At 43.2% G+C, this 17416-nt stretch overlaps 2 protein-coding genes across 2 annotated transcripts in view; one reads left to right on the top strand and one right to left on the bottom strand.

The window, feature by feature from the left end:
* Window positions 1-11612, top strand: part of PRPF39 (pre-mRNA processing factor 39) — an 11717-nt gene extending 105 nt beyond the window's left edge. Inside the window, 13 exon segments of the mRNA XM_010076423.1 lie at window positions 1-239; window positions 506-631; window positions 1272-1390; window positions 2165-2332; window positions 3139-3304; window positions 3925-4032; window positions 5453-5617; window positions 5935-6061; window positions 6155-6423; window positions 7037-7221; window positions 8641-8715; window positions 9445-9565; window positions 11284-11612. The exon segment at window positions 1-239 is cut by the window's left edge and continues 31 nt beyond it. Coding sequence (XP_010074725.1) covers window positions 1-239; window positions 506-631; window positions 1272-1390; window positions 2165-2332; window positions 3139-3304; window positions 3925-4032; window positions 5453-5617; window positions 5935-6061; window positions 6155-6423; window positions 7037-7221; window positions 8641-8715; window positions 9445-9565; window positions 11284-11334 — 1919 coding nt within the window. The 3' untranslated portion in view covers window positions 11335-11612.
* A 967-nt stretch (window positions 11613-12579) lies between these two features.
* On the bottom strand, window positions 12580-17409 carry FKBP3 (FK506 binding protein 3, 25kDa; the record flags this gene model as incomplete). The annotated part of the gene is made up of 7 exons (XM_010076424.1): window positions 12580-12824; window positions 13718-13815; window positions 15366-15433; window positions 16402-16537; window positions 16958-17065; window positions 17140-17241; window positions 17314-17409. Coding segments are annotated over 7 exons (663 nt in total), but the record flags the coding sequence as incomplete, so codon positions are not given.
* Between the last annotated feature and the right edge of the window lie 7 nt (window positions 17410-17416).

The raw sequence follows: 17416 nt of genomic DNA on the forward strand, positions 1-17416 counted from the left end.
AGATGGACTTCAGTACAGAAATTATGAGTGTAACTGAGATGGAACAATCACCCGATAGTTCCCCTGACTTGAATGAAGAGAACACACAGGAGAGTGAAATTCCAAATATTGAAAGTTTACAGACAACAGATATTGATGCTTGCTTCCCTCCAGATTTTGACAAGTTCTGGAAAGTGGTAGAGGACAATCCCCAGGATTTCACAGGATGGGTATATCTACTACAGTATGTAGAGCAGGAGGTTAGTACATGCCCCCTTATTCCTTAGCCTTCCAGAAATAAACAGAGAAAACCAAAGCAAGTCATGGATATTCCAGTGACAAATCTAGAACTGTACATTAGGCTTTCACAGATGCTCTTTTAAGACAGTTGCCCTTGCCAGTGTTGTCAGCAGAGATCACAAAATAAAAACTAGAGTTTTTAAGACAATGTTAAAACAATAATTGTTTTCAAAATAATGTGAAGTTTTTTTAAGGATTCATTTCTTTTATCATGTATTTCTTGCAGAACCACTTACCAGCTGCCAGGAAGGCATTTGACAGGTTTTTCACGCATTATCCATATTGCTATGGATATTGGAAAAAGTACGCAGACCTTGAAAAGCGACATGACAACGTTAAGCAGTCTGATGAGGTATGTAGGTAGCTGGGCACAGCTATTGCCATGGGCCCTGTTAGCCAAATAATGACTAACCTACCACAAGTCATTTGGCTGCCACTACCTGCCATGTATGGCCAGGTTTGCAGGGATTTTATTTGCACTTGTCACGTCTGTGGCATTTGTAGCTAATGTTTTTTCTCTTTGTTGGCAGGTGCGTTAAACCTCTACAGTTTGTCAAGCTTTGCAGTGCAAGCCTCTGTATTACACTGCAGCTTAACAAGTAGGGCAGGGCTTTTCTGTCACTTACATTTATTACTCATTTTCAAAACAATATAGTTGGTTTGCTGGTCACAATTGCTACATCTTATTGCATTTTTGGTCAGACGCTGTCAATGATGCTCTAATGGGTCTGTGCCCTATGGTCTGTACCCCAAAGCCTGCCCACACAACCTGGTCAGAATGCAGGGACCGCTGCGCTTTGAAGATCAAGACTCTGCACGTGGAGATCAGAACATTGCCATGTTCTATCCAACCTCCACCCAAATGGTAATGGTAGATTATTTAAACAAAATTCCAGTAATTAGTATTTCTAAGGTTCACCGGACAACACAGTGTTGCCTCTCTCTTAGGACGCCATTAAGTATTTGAAGTACAGTTCATGTTCTCTTCATAGGTTTATCGCAGAGGGCTTCAGGCAATTCCTCTTAGTGTTGATCTTTGGATACATTATATAAACTTCTTAAAGGAGACCTTGGACCCTGCTGATCCTGAAACGAACAGTACTATTCGAGGGTAAGTTGAAAGCAGAGTAAGTGATGCGAGAAGCCCATAGATACGGTTACACAGCAGTGTAATCAGATAAATGTGTGTAAGCTAAGGGACAAGCTCCTAACAGCCTGCAGTTCCTTTAAGGATTTTTAAGAGATGATGGAGCCGTATTCCACAAGAAGGGGTACACAATACAATGTGGTACATGGGTGGGTCAAAAGTTGTGACTTGAGAACTTCAGACTAGACATTAAGAAATACTTGGTAGAGCACTGGAACAGGTTTCCTGTAGAGTTTTTGGAGTCAAATTCCTTGGTGGTTTTCAGGGAATGGCTACAATGTGTTTGACCTCATCTGTTGCTGGCAGTGGTCCTGGTTAGAGTAAGAGGTTGGACTAAAGTTTGACACAAAACGTTAATTGAACTGAAACTGAAGCAGCTTCTAGCTGCATGATTGATGTATAGCTTTTGTGTGTCAAGTAGTGAGTTTAGAGTTTTTACAAGATGTAAGTAATAAAGATTTTGTATTTTCTTAACAAAAAAGTGGTTTTTTCCATTGCCTTTATTTGTTCTCTTGGGGTAATGCTGGAGGGGAAAAAAAAGTCAGTGTGAACTTTCAGAAATTCTAGAGATCCTGCTACGGATATCTAGAAAATACTTTGAAGAATTTAAATAATGAATATGTGTGGTTGTGAGCAAATGAGGACGCTCATAATCTTTAAATAAATAAGAGCCAGAACTTTTCTTCCTTGTTCTGTCACCACATCCAGAAACAACTGTAAAATTTTTCCATTTTTCAGAGCCTATGAACATGCAGTCTTAGCTGCTGGGACAGATTTCCGTTCTGACAGACTATGGGAAATGTATATAAACTGGGAAAGCGAACAGGGAAACCTAAGGGAAGTTACATCCATATATGACCGCATCCTTGGAATTCCAACACAACTCTACAGTCATCATTTCCAGAGGTAAAGAGAAAACACAGATCTAGTAAATGCTGTGAGCTTCTTAAGCACACGCTAACCTAATTCTGTAAATGTGACAATGTTCACTCAGAACAAGAACTTTAAATAGTTACTGAGCTTTATATCCTTATTTATGTATTTATGTACTCTTACAGTTTGACTGATTGTTTTAAAGTACTGATACACATTTTAGGAATTTAGTTTTGGATAAATTCACAACTTCTGCTGTGGAATAGAGGAAGGCCTTGGAATTGTGAAGAAAAAGAGGATGTCTTTGAAAAGTCAGAATGGGCAGCTTTGAACTTTAATTCCTCATGCAATGCTTACATGTGGAGGAGCACTCATTTAGTTGTCTAAAGAGAAATACTTGGTTAAGTTTTAGGTAGTAGAATTCTGCATTAAAATGGAGAGTTTAAGAGGGAACGAGAAACCTTAGTTAAATTATGCCTTCCCCATAATTTCTACAGTTCTTCTAGTGTTGGAAGTAAAGTATCTTCCTCTAAAGCTGATGTTGTCCTTTGCTATCAATTTTACATGGCAAGTGGTCTGTCTTGGCCACTGAAGTTCATCATCCTTCACCACTGAAGTTCATCATCCTTTCATTTCTCTTTGAAATGCAAAGCCTTTGGAGCCTGATAGTAGAAGTTGTGTTTTTTTCTCTATGTTGTCAAAAGTAGCATTCTCAATGTTGTTCTAGATTGATAAAGTACTGCAGAACCTCACTAGGATTTATTATTCTGCTCTGGTTGTGCCAAGTGTTGCAACATAAAACATCAAATTTGTGTTGACTTTTTTCTAACTCTTCTTAGGTTTAAAGAACACATACAAAACAACTTGCCTCGAGACTTCCTGACTACCGAGCAGTTTGTTCAGCTGCGCAGAGAGCTAGCATCTGTGAACGGCCATAGCGGGGAGGATGCGCAACCTGGGGATGACCTGCCCTCTGGTACTGAAGATATAACTGACCCTGCCAAGGTACGTACGCAGAGGATGTTCATTGGCATCGCCTGCCTTGCTCTGGGGCTGAAAGATTAATTGATTTGCAGACAGTTTGGTATATCTGTAGCTGAGGTGTTCCCATAGCTCTCTTGCATGTCATTGCTCTGTGCCCCATGGGATAACTGCTCTCGTCTGCAGGACACACCTTTCCAATTTCCTTTGAGTCATTAAAGAAACGCCTTTATAAGAAATTCCAGTTAACAGATTAGGAACTGTGGTCTGAGAAGGCTGTTCATCAGCAATGGCTGTGCGGGTCCACAGCCTTCAAAAGCATATGAAAACTTGGGGCCATCCAAAGGATTGCTAAGCATGAAAATGTACACATACTGAAAGCAAGTTCGACTTGGATGCAAATTCATCCTTGATCTCTATCATAGTTAACATAAGAGCAAAATTTCAGATAAACCGATTCCGTTGGGTTGCACTAAGGGCCAGGGCACCACCGGGGCAGCATCCATCCCTTCCCCTGGGTGTTCAGGGTAACATTTAATGCATCTGTGATACTTCTCTTTTATGTGTGTTACTGTCATCATAAAATACATTTGTGAAAGTGGTGTGTGTCTGCCTGTGTTACATTTTTAAAAATTATGTTTTAGCTGGTCACCGAGATAGAAAACATGAGGCACAGAATCATTGAGATTCACCAAGAGATGTTTAACCACAATGAACATGAAGTCAGTAAGAGGTGGACGTTTGAAGAAGCGGTAAGTTTGTTTTTTCTATGCAAGACAGCACATGCAAGGGTTTTGACTGTAAGACTGGGAGCTAGGAATTGTAACTAACAGTTAGGCCTTACAATTTAAACTGTTGTGGGGCTTTGAACACAGATGAAGTTTCATTTCTCTGCCATTTTTCTTCTGAAAAGGCAACTGTCATCTGACAATTCAAAAATCTTTAAGCGGTATTTGGAGAGCAGCAAGGTGGTGTACTGAGCTGTTGTTAACTGTACACCCATGAAATGCTGTGCAAGTTAGTGCTGTCTTATGTGTCTGGGATATTGCAAAATTGTAAGGGGATGAAGGTACTTCTAATTGAAAAGGTAAGCCTGTCCTAAAGGAGAAGGAAATTTGTATATTGTATTTTAACATACACTCTTAAACGTGAAGTCAGTTAAATTTTGTTTTCCAAAGGTAGCAGTCATAGCATGCTGCTCCTGTGTGTAACATAGTAAAAGTAGTTAACAACCTTATCATTTGATTGCTGCAAATACAGAACTCTTTCTATGTAGAATTAAGTTTGGCTACTTTTTTCAAAAACAACCTAATTTTAAAAATTCTCAGCCTTTTTTTCTTCCTGGCAAATACCATATTGCATAACATGGTTCTTGTTTTAAATTTACTTTATTTTTAAAAAGTACATTGAAAATCTGTCCCAGCTGTTTCCTACACTTCAGTTGCACTTTGTTAGCCTAGGCCAGATCCCTCACAAGCCAAAGGAGCTCAAGCACAGCACAAGGCCAGTCCTAGACTAGACCATGGTCTAGCTCGGGTGGGTTCCCCTTTCTGTTACACAGCAGCCTGAAGAGCTGTCACCACTCCTACCTGTTGCTGCGTTGCTTTTGTACCAGTTAACCTTTTGTAGAAGGAAGGAGACCATACAAAGCGTGTCCCTAGAGTAGGTAAAAATGTTAATATTTAATGTAAATGTGTAAACCGTAAATATTTAATATGAAGTTCAGGTCAACGCTCTGTATTTCCTTGTCATGATTCACAACCAAACTTTGAATGTAGTTTGTAGGATATGCGCTAGTAAGTGCTGAAGCAGTAAGTGCTTCAGTTGTGTGTCTGTGTGTATGTGGACAATATTCATTGTTTACAGTGTCATTGTTGTGACCGCAGGTTTGCAAGGGAGGAGCTGCACTGGGCTCTTTCTCAGCTTCTGTACACTCTTACACTGAAAAAGCTTTCTAGAAAAGCGAGTTACTAGCCCGGAAGGTAATTGTCAGCCAAATCTCTTGCCCAGCACTTGGGTAGCCCCAACAGACTTATTCTAATAGATAATGACATCTCAGTTTGAAGCACTGTTTATTTACATGGCATTCCTTGAATGACGGGTGGTATTGTTTTTTAAGCAACTCGGTGGCATGCTTATTAGTCCTAAGTTGCTACGCTGTGACTCTTGCAGATAAAGAGGCCTTACTTTCATGTAAAACCTCTGGAGAAAATTCAGCTGAAAAACTGGAAAGAGTACTTAGAATTTGAGATAGAAAATGGCACTCATGAACGAGTTGTGGTCCTCTTTGAAAGATGTGTCATTTCATGTGCCCTCTATGAGGACTTCTGGATTAAGGTAAGGGAAGCGGTTCACCACCTGTCTCCTACCGATTGCATACATTGATCTAGTGACTAACCTTCTGTACTCTTGTGGAATGTTGTTCATATATAACTATATCTGTTGCATTAGGAGATGGTCTGCTTGCAACCAGATTTGACTGCTGCATATGCCAACTTCGTTGCCTCTCTACGTCCTTCCTTACAGAAACTAGTCTAGTGGTTCAATAAAGGTGCTGAATGGGTTTAAACAAAAGAATTTTATCGTTCTGTCCTGTTTTTAAAGACAAATACAAGTGTTAAATGTGTCAATCTCTGCTCTGTTTTCAACTGTAGTATGCCAAATACATGGAGAATCATAGTATTGAAGGAGTGAGGCATGTCTACAGCAGGGCTTGCACAATACATCTCCCTAAGAAACCAATGGTTCACATGCTGTGGGCTGCCTTTGAGGAACAGCAGGGTAAGAGCCACGCTAGTTGGTGCTGGGAGGGATTCTGGTTTTAAGAGGCTATGGGATGTCTCATATCTTAAAGCATCTTCACCGGTGTTTTAGGCAACATCGATGAAGCAAGAAGAATCTTGAAAACATTTGAAGAGTGTATTCTAGGGCTAGCAATGATTCGCTTGCGAAGAGTAAGCTTAGAACGCAGACATGGAAACATGGAAGAAGCTGAACACCTGCTTGAAGAAGCTGTTAGGAATGCCAAATCAATTAGTGAATCGTCATTTTATGCCATCAAATTAGCTCGACACCTCTTCAAAGTACAGAAAAATCTTCCAAAGGCAAGAAAAGTGCTGTCAGAAGCCATAGAAATTGACAAAGTATGTGTTCCCTCTTTGCTGTATTTACAAAAAAACCCAACAAGCTAATATCTTTCTGAACCATTTTTTTAGAAGTATGGCAACAATGATGACAGGAGTTGTAACTGTATGTAATGTTTCATTACTACATGGAGACACCAGTCCCTCTAAACTGATGTTGCCATATTTGCAGCTTGCAAATCTGGAAGTTTGCCATTGTTCTGCATCAGAAGCACAATGTGCTTCATGCCTTCATTTTGCCTTTTTAGAATCTTAAATATTTATAGGCGTGTTCACATCGCAAGGTGGACAGAACTGATTGTGTAGGCAGTACTCGTAGATTGTTTTGTATAACCAGGGAAATATTGGGCACTGCAAATCCTATTCGCATACTATTAGCAAAGTACTAGCGAAGTGTGACGTGTTTTTGTAGTGTTAGATCCCTTCTAATGTCTCTGTGAAACAAACCAGGTCAAAGATGATTAATGTAAAAAAAAAAAAAAAAAATCTTTTTATGGATTATTCTAGCGTGTATTTGTGGTGTAAACGTTCTGGTGTGCATCTGGTAGACATACATTCAGCATTAAATACCTGATATGACAGATGTACAACTTCTAATGAATCTTTTGAACAGGAGAACACGAAACTGTATCTCAACTTACTTGAAATGGAGTACAGTGGCGATCTCAAGCAGAATGAAGAAAACATCTTGAGCTGTTTTGATAAAGCTGTCAATGGCGCGTTGTCTATAAAAATGAGGATTACGTTCTCTCAGCGAAAAGTGGAATTTCTTGAAGATTTTGGTTCTGATGTAAACAAGTAAGATGTAATCTGTGCAACGGCCAAATTAGGGTCACCAAAAGAGTGCTTGTAGAAGTAGTAGGGAAGGGGTATGGTTAGTGGCATCCATTAAACTATTCTTTGTGCCATCCGTTCTGTGTGGAGGGACAGCTAAACCAAATTCCTATTTTTAAACAGAAATCTCTTCAAAAAAATGATCCCTTTTTTTCTGAAATACCTAGCGCCTCATAGAGCAAAATCGTGCTGCCTGTCACTTCTTATGGTGGTTTTCTCGTGCTAAGTTTTGTAAAGGAGGATGCTCCTCAAAGAGAAAGTGAAGTGTTTTGCCACACAGCTATAATCTGATAGTCCATACTCTGTGAGCTGCTGCTTGAGGCTTCCAAAGCTGCATTGATTTGATTTTTCTGTGTTCAGAAGTGTTAACAATGCTGTACACTGACATGGGAGGGTCAGATACTAGAAGTGTAACTTTTCAATTCTGGATATGCTTTTTTTTCTCTTAATTCTCTACTGTAAAACAAGCGCTTGTTTTTATTGACATTTTGCAGATGAATAACTGGGAAGGACGAACCATGTGTTAGTTTTTCTGCTTTGTATGCTTTTAACAATAGCTGTCCTTAATTTCTGCTGACTCTGAATGTTCTAACTTGCATGGCAGCCAAGCACTGCAAATTTGGGATCCTCGATAGACAAAACAAAATGAAGTTTTCAATTCCCAAATACTGCAGCGCAGAATAAGTACAAGGAAAGGTTATCACAAGGAGCAAAACTGACAGAAGCAGCAGTTTTCGTGTCATACCTTGTAAGCTGTGGTATGCGCCAGGGGTGCTTAGTTATTTGTGGGAATCTTAGCTAGGAAATAAAAGTATTGCTCTCTACTCAGCAGTATGTGGTTATACCTGATATATCAATAATACAGCTCTCTTGTGCTGCATTAAACGTGCTTGTTCTTCCTGTGGTGTTTGGGAACAGGCCGTAGGTGATCCTTTGGAATTGCAATAATTTTGTATAATACTTATTTCCAGTATTTAAAGATACCAGCACTGCTATGGGTGGCATCCTGTGCAGCTGAGGGAATGCAACCACTGGAAAAAGCAGCTGTGCCACAAATAAGTTTTAGAAAACTTCTTTATTAAGTAACTTTATAACTTTATAAAAGAACTGCGTGAAGTGTGATAAAAGTTGAGGAAGTTGGGAAGTTCTGAGCTAACAGAAAATTTTCTCTGTGCATTGTGGAATCCCCCTTCAAACTAAGATTTTTGGCTTTCCCATCTTCATGGTGGATCACTGATTAAAATTTGATTATGATTGAATTTGGTTTAGAATGGTTTTGTATTTTTACAGTTTGAAGTAGACATTTCAAAATGGTTGCTCATGTGTTTAAGATGTTGATGTGAAAATTGTGAGCAAAGCTTTATTTCTTTTTGTCTCCTTCAGGCTTCTGGATGCCTATGATGAGCATCAGGCACTTCTAAAGGAGCAGGATTCTTTAAAACGGAGAGCAGAGAACGGGTAAGCAGTCTGTTCACCTGAGGGTATAAACTAACTTGATAGCCGAGGCACTGTGGGGTAGCTGGAGCGTGAACCACACTGAGCTGTAGCTGATGCAGAGCATTTTGGAAGTGCTTTAGAAATCTTTCAGAGAACAATCTCGGAGACTGCAGGGTTTTTTTTCTTTAATCTGTGAATATATATAGGTGTGTTTTTCAGCTTTAAACGTACTGCTTGCAAGAAACAAAATCACTGTTTTTTAATCACTTAAAGTATCAACTACATAGGGTTGTACTGTTGGCCAGAATACTAAGAAACAGATTTATTGGAAAATAACTTTTTGAATTATGGATCACTGAAAAATCATAGAATCATCGAATGGTTTGGGTTGGAGGGGACTCTAAGATCATCCAGTTCCACCCCCCTGCCATGGGCAGGGACACCTCCCACTAGCCCAGGTTGCTCAAAGCCTCATCCATAAAACAGTACTGCTAAAAATAACTTGATCTTTAAGCAGAAGCATGCTTTTGCTGTCCCTGTTTGAGCACCAGAACAATTTAAAAACCAGACTATTGTTCTGAAGCACGATTACTACTGTCTTTCTCTAAATCAAATTCTGTTACCCCGTTTGGACAGAGCACCAAGTTTGAAAATATTCCTTACCCTTTATTCATTGTAACATTTCTCACATGAAGACGTGCTCAGCATTTGATCGAAGATACCATTTACCAGGAAATATTCCCTTCACAGATCAGAGGAGCCGGATGAAAAGAAAATGCTCACAGATGACCCAACTCTGGCATCAGCACAGATGATGGATGGAGACATGCAAGTCAATCAGGCAGCGTATAACTACAACGCCTGGTACCAGGTAGGAGTATGCTGGGTTTAACGTGCATGTTCTGAATGTCTGCACGCTGTGGTGTTCCCAGCCACTTTATCTAGGGCCCAGTGTCAGTTGGTGAGGAAAGCTTGGAGTAAAAATTTATGTCCTGTTTTTGCTGATTCCTCTTTGGGCTATTATGCAGGTGTAAAATATTTCTCTCTAGTGCAGAGCAAAATTAGCAGTTTGGTGGTTGACTCTTGGTGTAAGGGGAGTGTGACAGTGGCTGAAGACATCGCTGGCTGACGGCACTAGACCTGTGCTGGTGTGTGTTGCCCAGATGTGTTGCCTCGGGACGCCGGTTTGCTGTGTGCTTTGAGAGCTGCTTTCACCAGCTAGAACTTCCTGCAACATCCTGCTGCGGGTCCTAGTGCACTGGCACCTCGTGCATGCAAACCAGTCTGCTCAGTGGCCCATCCTTTGGGGCTGGCCATGCATAGCATTCCATTTTGTCCCCCCAAGTGGCACAGCAAGTGAATCAGCAATATCATACCTTGGTTTCCAGCCTCCAGCATGTGCTCTGCTTGTGTCAAGACTGAGAGTCCGTTTTGTGTTCTGACTTGTTCAAAGGGCAGGCTGTAAACTCAGAGCTTCGACAGCTGCCTTTGTGTGTGCCATTAATGCTGGTAATGGTGGGTGCTGGTGGTGGCCCCTCAGCCGGGATGAGGCGTGTAGTGCAGGCTCGGGACGCCTGTGCCAGTGCGTCGCAGAGGGTCCGGCTGACATGTCTGTTGAAGCAGTTCAATGAAAGCTGCTGTTTAGGCTGCAGGGAGCCTGCCACACCAGGGAGAACAGGCTTTGCAGGCGGATGCAAACCAGCCGCTGTGTAGCTGATGTTTAGAACCACCTGCACCAAGGTGAAGTGTTCTTGCCAGAGTCAGGCGGTGAAAGGTGTCTCCCCCAGCATGGGGAAACCACTCAGTACTAGGCCAGGAAAAACGCCCCAAGTTATCAAACACAGGAATCCGAGGAAGATTCTGTGCCTTTCACAGTCTGCCTGGGAACAGCAGGGAACAGAGACCTTTGTTCGTCTGCCCCCAAGACCATGGTGCTGCCGAGCACCTGCCCGTGCTCAGCAGGGATGGTTGGGGTGTGGCTGGTTGCAGTAGGACCGTGGGAACCGTTTCAGGGGTGGTCTGCTTGCTGCACACTGACGGCTTCAAAGGGAGTAGTGTCTGGGGACTCGAGCACACACAGAACAGGGACCAGACAGGGGATCTGAGGAGCAAAAGAGAACCTCTGGCCTGTCCTGTAGTAGGAGACTTAGCACACGTGTGTTTATTAAGCAGCTAAAACATTGACAGGCAATGGCAGCAGCCTCTGTGCTGGTACAGATCTGATTTTTGCAGCTGAACCACTCTTCAGTTTCCCCCTGTACACAGCTGACTTCCAGGGGGTCCATAAGGTGGTTCAGAGTTCCTGGGCACTGCAGAGGGGTGAACCCTCTCGTGTTCCCCCTTTGTACCAGCCTGAGCCGCAGGCTGTGCAGAAAACCTCCTGAGGAGGTACCGAGCCCTGAGCACCTGCGTGTGACATGGCCCCCTCAGCACTGCCATAGCCAAGCTGGCTACTCCAGAACTGTCAAAGCTGCACAAGAGTAAACTTAGGTGTGCTGTTCTGCAACAGGAGCTAGCTTATTATTAGGTATCTGTCCTGGACTGTGGGCATTCTGACTTTTGTGTGGTGTGTTTTTTTTTTTTTCCTAGTACAATTACCAGAACGCATGGAATTATGGACAGTATTATCATCCGACTTGATCCGAAGAGTGAGTGAAGTTCACTGTGCTGCAGTTTCAACAAAGATGGAATAAAAAAAAAATATATTTTTCTAAATTAGGGATGTGAAAGAACTCTTGTAATACCTGCTTTTTGGTCTTTTGCATGTGAAGTGAGCCGATGTTCACAGGGTATGTGTGAAGCAAGATTTGTGAGCTGGTAACTGATAAATGGTATCTCTGTACAATTCTAGTTTACCATAAATGCATTTTTCTTAATTCCCTGCACTAATTTATGGAAATATCTGAAGAATTTTTTTTTTGTTTCATAATGATTACATAGATTTAATCAGTAAACCTGTAGGTTTTTTGTTTTTTTTCCCCAAAAGCCCTTCTGCTGCCCCGTGTTGGCCACCATGGCTGCTGCAGGAAACAAGCAGGTTGGGCCGGCTGCCTGCGCAGGAGCCAGGCTGTCCTCTCCAACCCAAACCTCACCACCTGCTTCTCACCAGCTCTCTGTGTCCCTGTCAGCAACTCCAGACTGGTTTATTTCTGTTGTTAGGATTGGAACTCCTCAGATGACGATGGCAGCTATTGCGAGCTGCAATACGTATTTTCTATTCTCTGTGGGGGTCAGAAATTAAAATGCAGTGCTAAATGATGTTGCATTCTTTTTTAAAAAGCACAAACTCTGTTTGGGATGATTTTTTTGTATTTGGAGTTTTTCATGTACACAGTGTGAGCAGATTTTTTTCATTTTGATCAAAGTGATCATTCCCATTTTTGTAATAAAAGCAAGGAATTCAGTAGTGCTTGGAGCTTTCTTGGGTTGCCTCAGTGAAGCCAGGAGTAAGAACACGAGAGCATCCATTCAGCAGCTGTTTCCAAACAAACTTCTGTGGAAGGCTGGGGCATGTTGGGGGGTCTCAACGAGAAGGAGGTGGGGGGCATTGTGCCTGACACTTCTTAAACAATGCCTAGAATAGAAATGTAAATTTTTTTCTCTTCCCCTCTTCTGATCTTTTAGGTTAACTAAACTACTTGTAAAACTCAGCATGGACACAGCAGCTAAAGCTGAAAGAGAAGCATGTTGCTGAAGCCTTGAGCTTCGAAGTAAACGCTGTTCAGTAAAAGATCACACAGTACTGAAAGGGATACTAACAACAGTCGGGACAGCTCACCTGGCTCTCCTTTCCCTTTAACAGTTTGCTGGAGATTTATGCAATTTTCCCCTCCTAGTAAGAGAAAGAAGTTTTAAGGTGGTGTATACACAAAGAAGTGGAGTCACTTGCATGTATAAACTATGATTTCTTTAGTGGTATGGTACTGTACAGCAGTTGGGGGCAGGGAAAACAAACTTGATTTCGATACAAGGCCACAGTTGTAACTATATCCTGAAGTTACAAGAGCAAAACGGCAGCTGTCAGAAGCTTTCTCAATATTAAATGGATTCCCAGCAGCAAAGGAAGCTCTTAATTTCATTCTATATCCACCAATTCCACTTCAAAGAAAAGTTTTGCATTTGGTGGAATCCTGTTTGCAGAAGTTAAGGAAACTTTAAAAAAAAAAAACCAAAAACCAAAAAAAAACCAACAGCCCCCCCAGTGAACGCATCAGTCACTGTTCAGTGATTTACCACCTGTTGTCCCTCTTTCCTCTCCTGTGTCAGTTTTGTATTTCACTGACCCCTTTTAACACCTTGGATTCAGTATGGAGCCGCAGCTGCTGTCTGCCATGAGCTGTCATGAGACATTCAGTTTCCAGCTCCGCCAGTATGCCTTTATTGAGACAGCTGAGTCCTGCCTGCACTGCCTGAGCATTGTCCGCAGGCTTGGGACAGTCACTGGTCTTCCCCTCTCCTCTCTGGGACGCAGTTAGACTGTCCCACTGTACTACAGAGGGAAGAAGAATTTCTAGACAGTCCTCTAAAACTGAGCGAGAGAGAACACTAACTTCCCTTACTCTAGCGGAGTTGGAACCACGAGTGCCTAAGACCCTCTGCAGAATCGCTCGCTCAACCCTGTATTTCAGCTGTAGCCCCGAACCAGTTCTAGGTGAGATTTAACTGCTGTCCCTGCAGCTGCAGCAGGGAACTGTCCTCCCAGCTCCCAACCACACTGGTTCCCATCCCCATGGCTGCTGCAGAAATAAGCATTAGGAAGCAGCTGGAGTGAAAAAGCAGGCAGAAAACAATAGCGAGTTCTCCTCTGCAGTACTCCCTGCAGGAGCATTCCTTAAAAACAAATGGGCAATTGCATCCATCTGTTAAGTTCACTGATTTTTTTTTTAATATTCATTAATATTCTAAGCCTGCTATGAATAACAAGTGAATGCTCCCTTCCTTATACCCCTGTCCATAAAGCACAGTACTCCACCAAGCATTTCCAGGTTCCATAATGAGTAACTGCCTGTGTGAGGAAGGATACTTGGCATCAGGCTGCCCTTTCTTGCCATATGCCCACTCGGGTTCAATTTCCAGTTGAGCCTTCTCTCCTTTACTCATTGTTAAGAGAGCTTCATCCCACTGAAAAACAAACAAACGAAGCCCAAACCAAACTTTAACAACAAATGAACACAGCAGTCTGACAGAGCTTAAGAAAAAGGGCACTTCATACACTTTTCCAGTTTGCTCCTATGAATACTTGCACAATACCGTATCCTCTCCAGCACACTCATGCACCCCAGTGTGCACTGTGGGGTAATTTCACATTCTTTTTATTTCTGGAAACACCCCCCACAGCTGACGTTCCCTGCTCCGGCATCAGCCTGTACTGTACTGGCAGTTCAGATTTGTAGTTTTATGTTGTGAAGACGTTAATGAGCCAAGGAAGTACCATTCTTGTTTCAATGTAGGTATCGGCAGTTTCAGAATGCATTTCAGAGCAGCCCACCACACACGCAGTACAAGGGGTTTGTCCCTCCCTGCCTCCTGTTTCCCCGTTCTGCAGTATCGAGGGACTTGCATTTGCTTAAGACCAATTTTATTTCAGTGCTTGTCCCCCTTTGAGACTCGCTCGCGCTGCCCCAAGCTGGCATTCGGTTTAGCACCGTATCAGCATTTCACAATGAACAGCTGCTGCTCACGCCTTGCAACTGCTCAAGGAACGAAGCTGGCACCCCCACAAACACAGGAGCGCTGCACCAAGAGACTAAACAAAAACCCTGGCAACTGCTGCTTCTGCAGCACTGGCCACACGCCCAGGGACATTTTCCCCTTCTCGGTTCCAGTCCAGTCACCCATAAAGGCCTTCTCCCTGCATAGCAGCATGGAAGATTGTGCTGGGTTGGGTTGGGTTTGGTTTTTAAAGTCAGGTAAGCATAGGATCCTTTTTGCATTCTTATCTCGTGCAGCCAGCTGCCCATTTCATCACTGGCTCAGCAGCAGCATGACAGAGGTAAGCAGCTCACCTGCTTTGCACAGGAGCTGGTATCTGCCAGACGCACCAACTTGACACCACTGTCCGCAACTTCTATACGTAAGCAAGCAGAGGGGTGTGCTGAACTTCTCCTGAGTGCTTTCAGTTCACCTGGATATTCCCCTCACACAGCTTCCACCTGTGCTGCTGTAGCACCCGGCACTGGACAGAGCAGAGGCGTTACAGCAGCAAAACTGCCGCTCAGTTCAGTGCACGACAGCAACTGGGAGTTTCAGCATCCCGTTCAGAGTTAACGGATGAACTGAGCTCTGCATGAAAAGGCATCAAGGCCAACACCAAAAAGATGCTGAGAGGAAACAATCTGCCTACAGACTAAAGCACACCAAATGCACCCAGGGATAGATGGAGCGCTGGGAACCTGATCACCGTGACTTGTGCAGAGCACCAGACAGAAGCATGCAAAAGGCTGTGCTGTTACCCAGTGCTCCACACACCACTCAGCGAGAGGAGTGACACTGCAGATGGCTGAACGCATCCATAAAGAATAAATGTTACATCCCGCAGATGTAAACGCTTTCAACCTGCCTTTTTACCTCCACAAGAAACAAGACCAGCAGCTCAAAATTTGCACCCAGTCATAAATCCTGCAGAATTAAAACTTTTTGGATTCTGAGGGAGTCATTAATGGTTTACTTACACCTCTGATTACTTTTCCTACGCCAACTTTGAAACTTAGAGGTTTGGCTGCTTTTTTCTTCTTTGAACCTGAAAGACAGTTTTACGTTCATTTGCTTTAACATCATACCAGCACATAGCATACTTCTATCTAAAATTACTATTACGATCATACTTTTATATAAATACCTGTTCTTATAATATTATTCTTAGCCCACTGTCAGATTTTTAGGGGAAAATTCAGTGCTGTGCACTATAAACCTTATTAAACATTCAAGTTGCAACAAGAGATAAAGTTGATGAGCATCTCTCAGATACTGATCCAGTGAACCTAAAAGATGCGTTTCTGATTTACTAAAGTTGATGGTACAAGTCATAAACACATTAGTGAAACAGAAAAAGTCACTGGGGAACGTACATCATGATATAACAAGTACGATGAATCACAAACAGTATTCCAACAACAACCTTGCTGTTCCTCTCAGCTTTGGACATCACTGCTGGAAAGGTATTCTGGTATTTCAGAATCTCATATACCAAAATCCTCTGATCGGGAAACTGTCACAAAAATACCAGCATACTGCAGTGGATATGGTACACCAGACCACTTGAAATCACTCTCGTTCCAGCGCCTCCACGTTTAAGGGTTTATTACAGAAGCACAAAGCTCCAAGTGGTCAAATTCCACAGATAAGGGAAGCTCCCTGAGCAGGGACTGTCCTTTGAAGTCATTTCAGTACTGATTAAATCCCCGCATTTCACATTACGGCCTGGAGAATGCCAAACGTGAGCTCTGGGAAGATGCAGCAGTGTCACTTGACACCAGCCGGTCCCAAAATACTGCCCTGAATTTCCTTCATGGAAAATCAGGCTCCAGGAGCAGCCTGCAGGGACAACCCCAATCAGCTCAACAACATGAAGACAAAAGCAGTTTGTCAGGACTCCTGCCATGCACACTTTCCAGAAGCAAACGCTTGCCCAGGGCTGCTTAATGCTTCCAGCTAATTTCCTCTCTGTACATTTGCAGCAAAAGCCAAACAGTATACACATGACCTTACTTGTTTGAATATTGGTATCGAAGACTGTTCCATCCTGTAGTTTTCCTGTATACCAGCAATGAACAGTGTCCCCTTTCTTCGGAAAGTTGGTTTTATCACCCTTCTTTAAAATTGATTTAGTATACTTTGGCGGCCCCTAAGTTTATAAAAACAGAGTTATGACTGCTGCATTAACTACTCTCGGACCAACCACATTCAAGACCAAACAACCACTTAGTTCAAGGCACCGAATGAACACATGCAGTGTTAGCAAAGGGCACATTTTACAGCATTCATGCCTAACTGCAGTGCTGTAATATTTGGGGAAAACGTAGCAGCATAGACACAGACTTCATCTTCAAGGTCCCTTCCAACCCAAACCACTCTACGACCCTATGATTCAGCCAAGACAAGCTTTGGGAGAGATGCACACGACTACTTCAACTTACAGAAGCTGCCTACGGCTAAGGCATGGTATAAACACCAGACTTCTTGCTGTAACCAGGTTTTCAGAGACCTGGTTAGTTCACCTGCCCCACACGATCGCCCAAACCATGCAAGGGGGTGTCCCACCAACCTCCTCCACGGCCTCCTCGGGCTTTGCCGCTTTCCCTTTGGCCTCCTCTGCTTTAGCAGGCTTTGCCTTCTCCGCCGCCTTCTCCTCACCCTCCGTGCCCTTAAACCTCTGAGGAGAGGAAGAGAGGCATCAGCCACCAATGCCATCCCCCAGGCCGGACCCTCCCCTCCCCGTCCCCTCACCTGCGTGTGGAAGAGCTGCGTGTAGGCCGCGATGAGCTGCTCCTTATTCGCCGTCTTCGCCACGTTCTTCACCTGCCCCAGCAGCTTGTGCTCTGCCAGGAACTGCATCAAAAAACACGGTCAATGAGCGGTGGAAGGACTCCAGACCCCTCACACATACCACCCATCCCTTACCGCCTGGGCTGCGTGCTCCTGAAGGAATTTGATGATATCCTTCTTGGGCAACGCCTCGCTCCGCAGCTCCTCAGCGCTCCAGGGCTGCGCCGGACCTGCCGCC

This window comes from Pterocles gutturalis, unplaced genomic scaffold, assembly GCF_000699245.1.
Source record: "Pterocles gutturalis isolate BGI_N339 unplaced genomic scaffold, ASM69924v1 scaffold30683, whole genome shotgun sequence".
Taxonomy (NCBI): Eukaryota; Metazoa; Chordata; class Aves; order Pterocliformes; family Pteroclidae; genus Pterocles; species Pterocles gutturalis.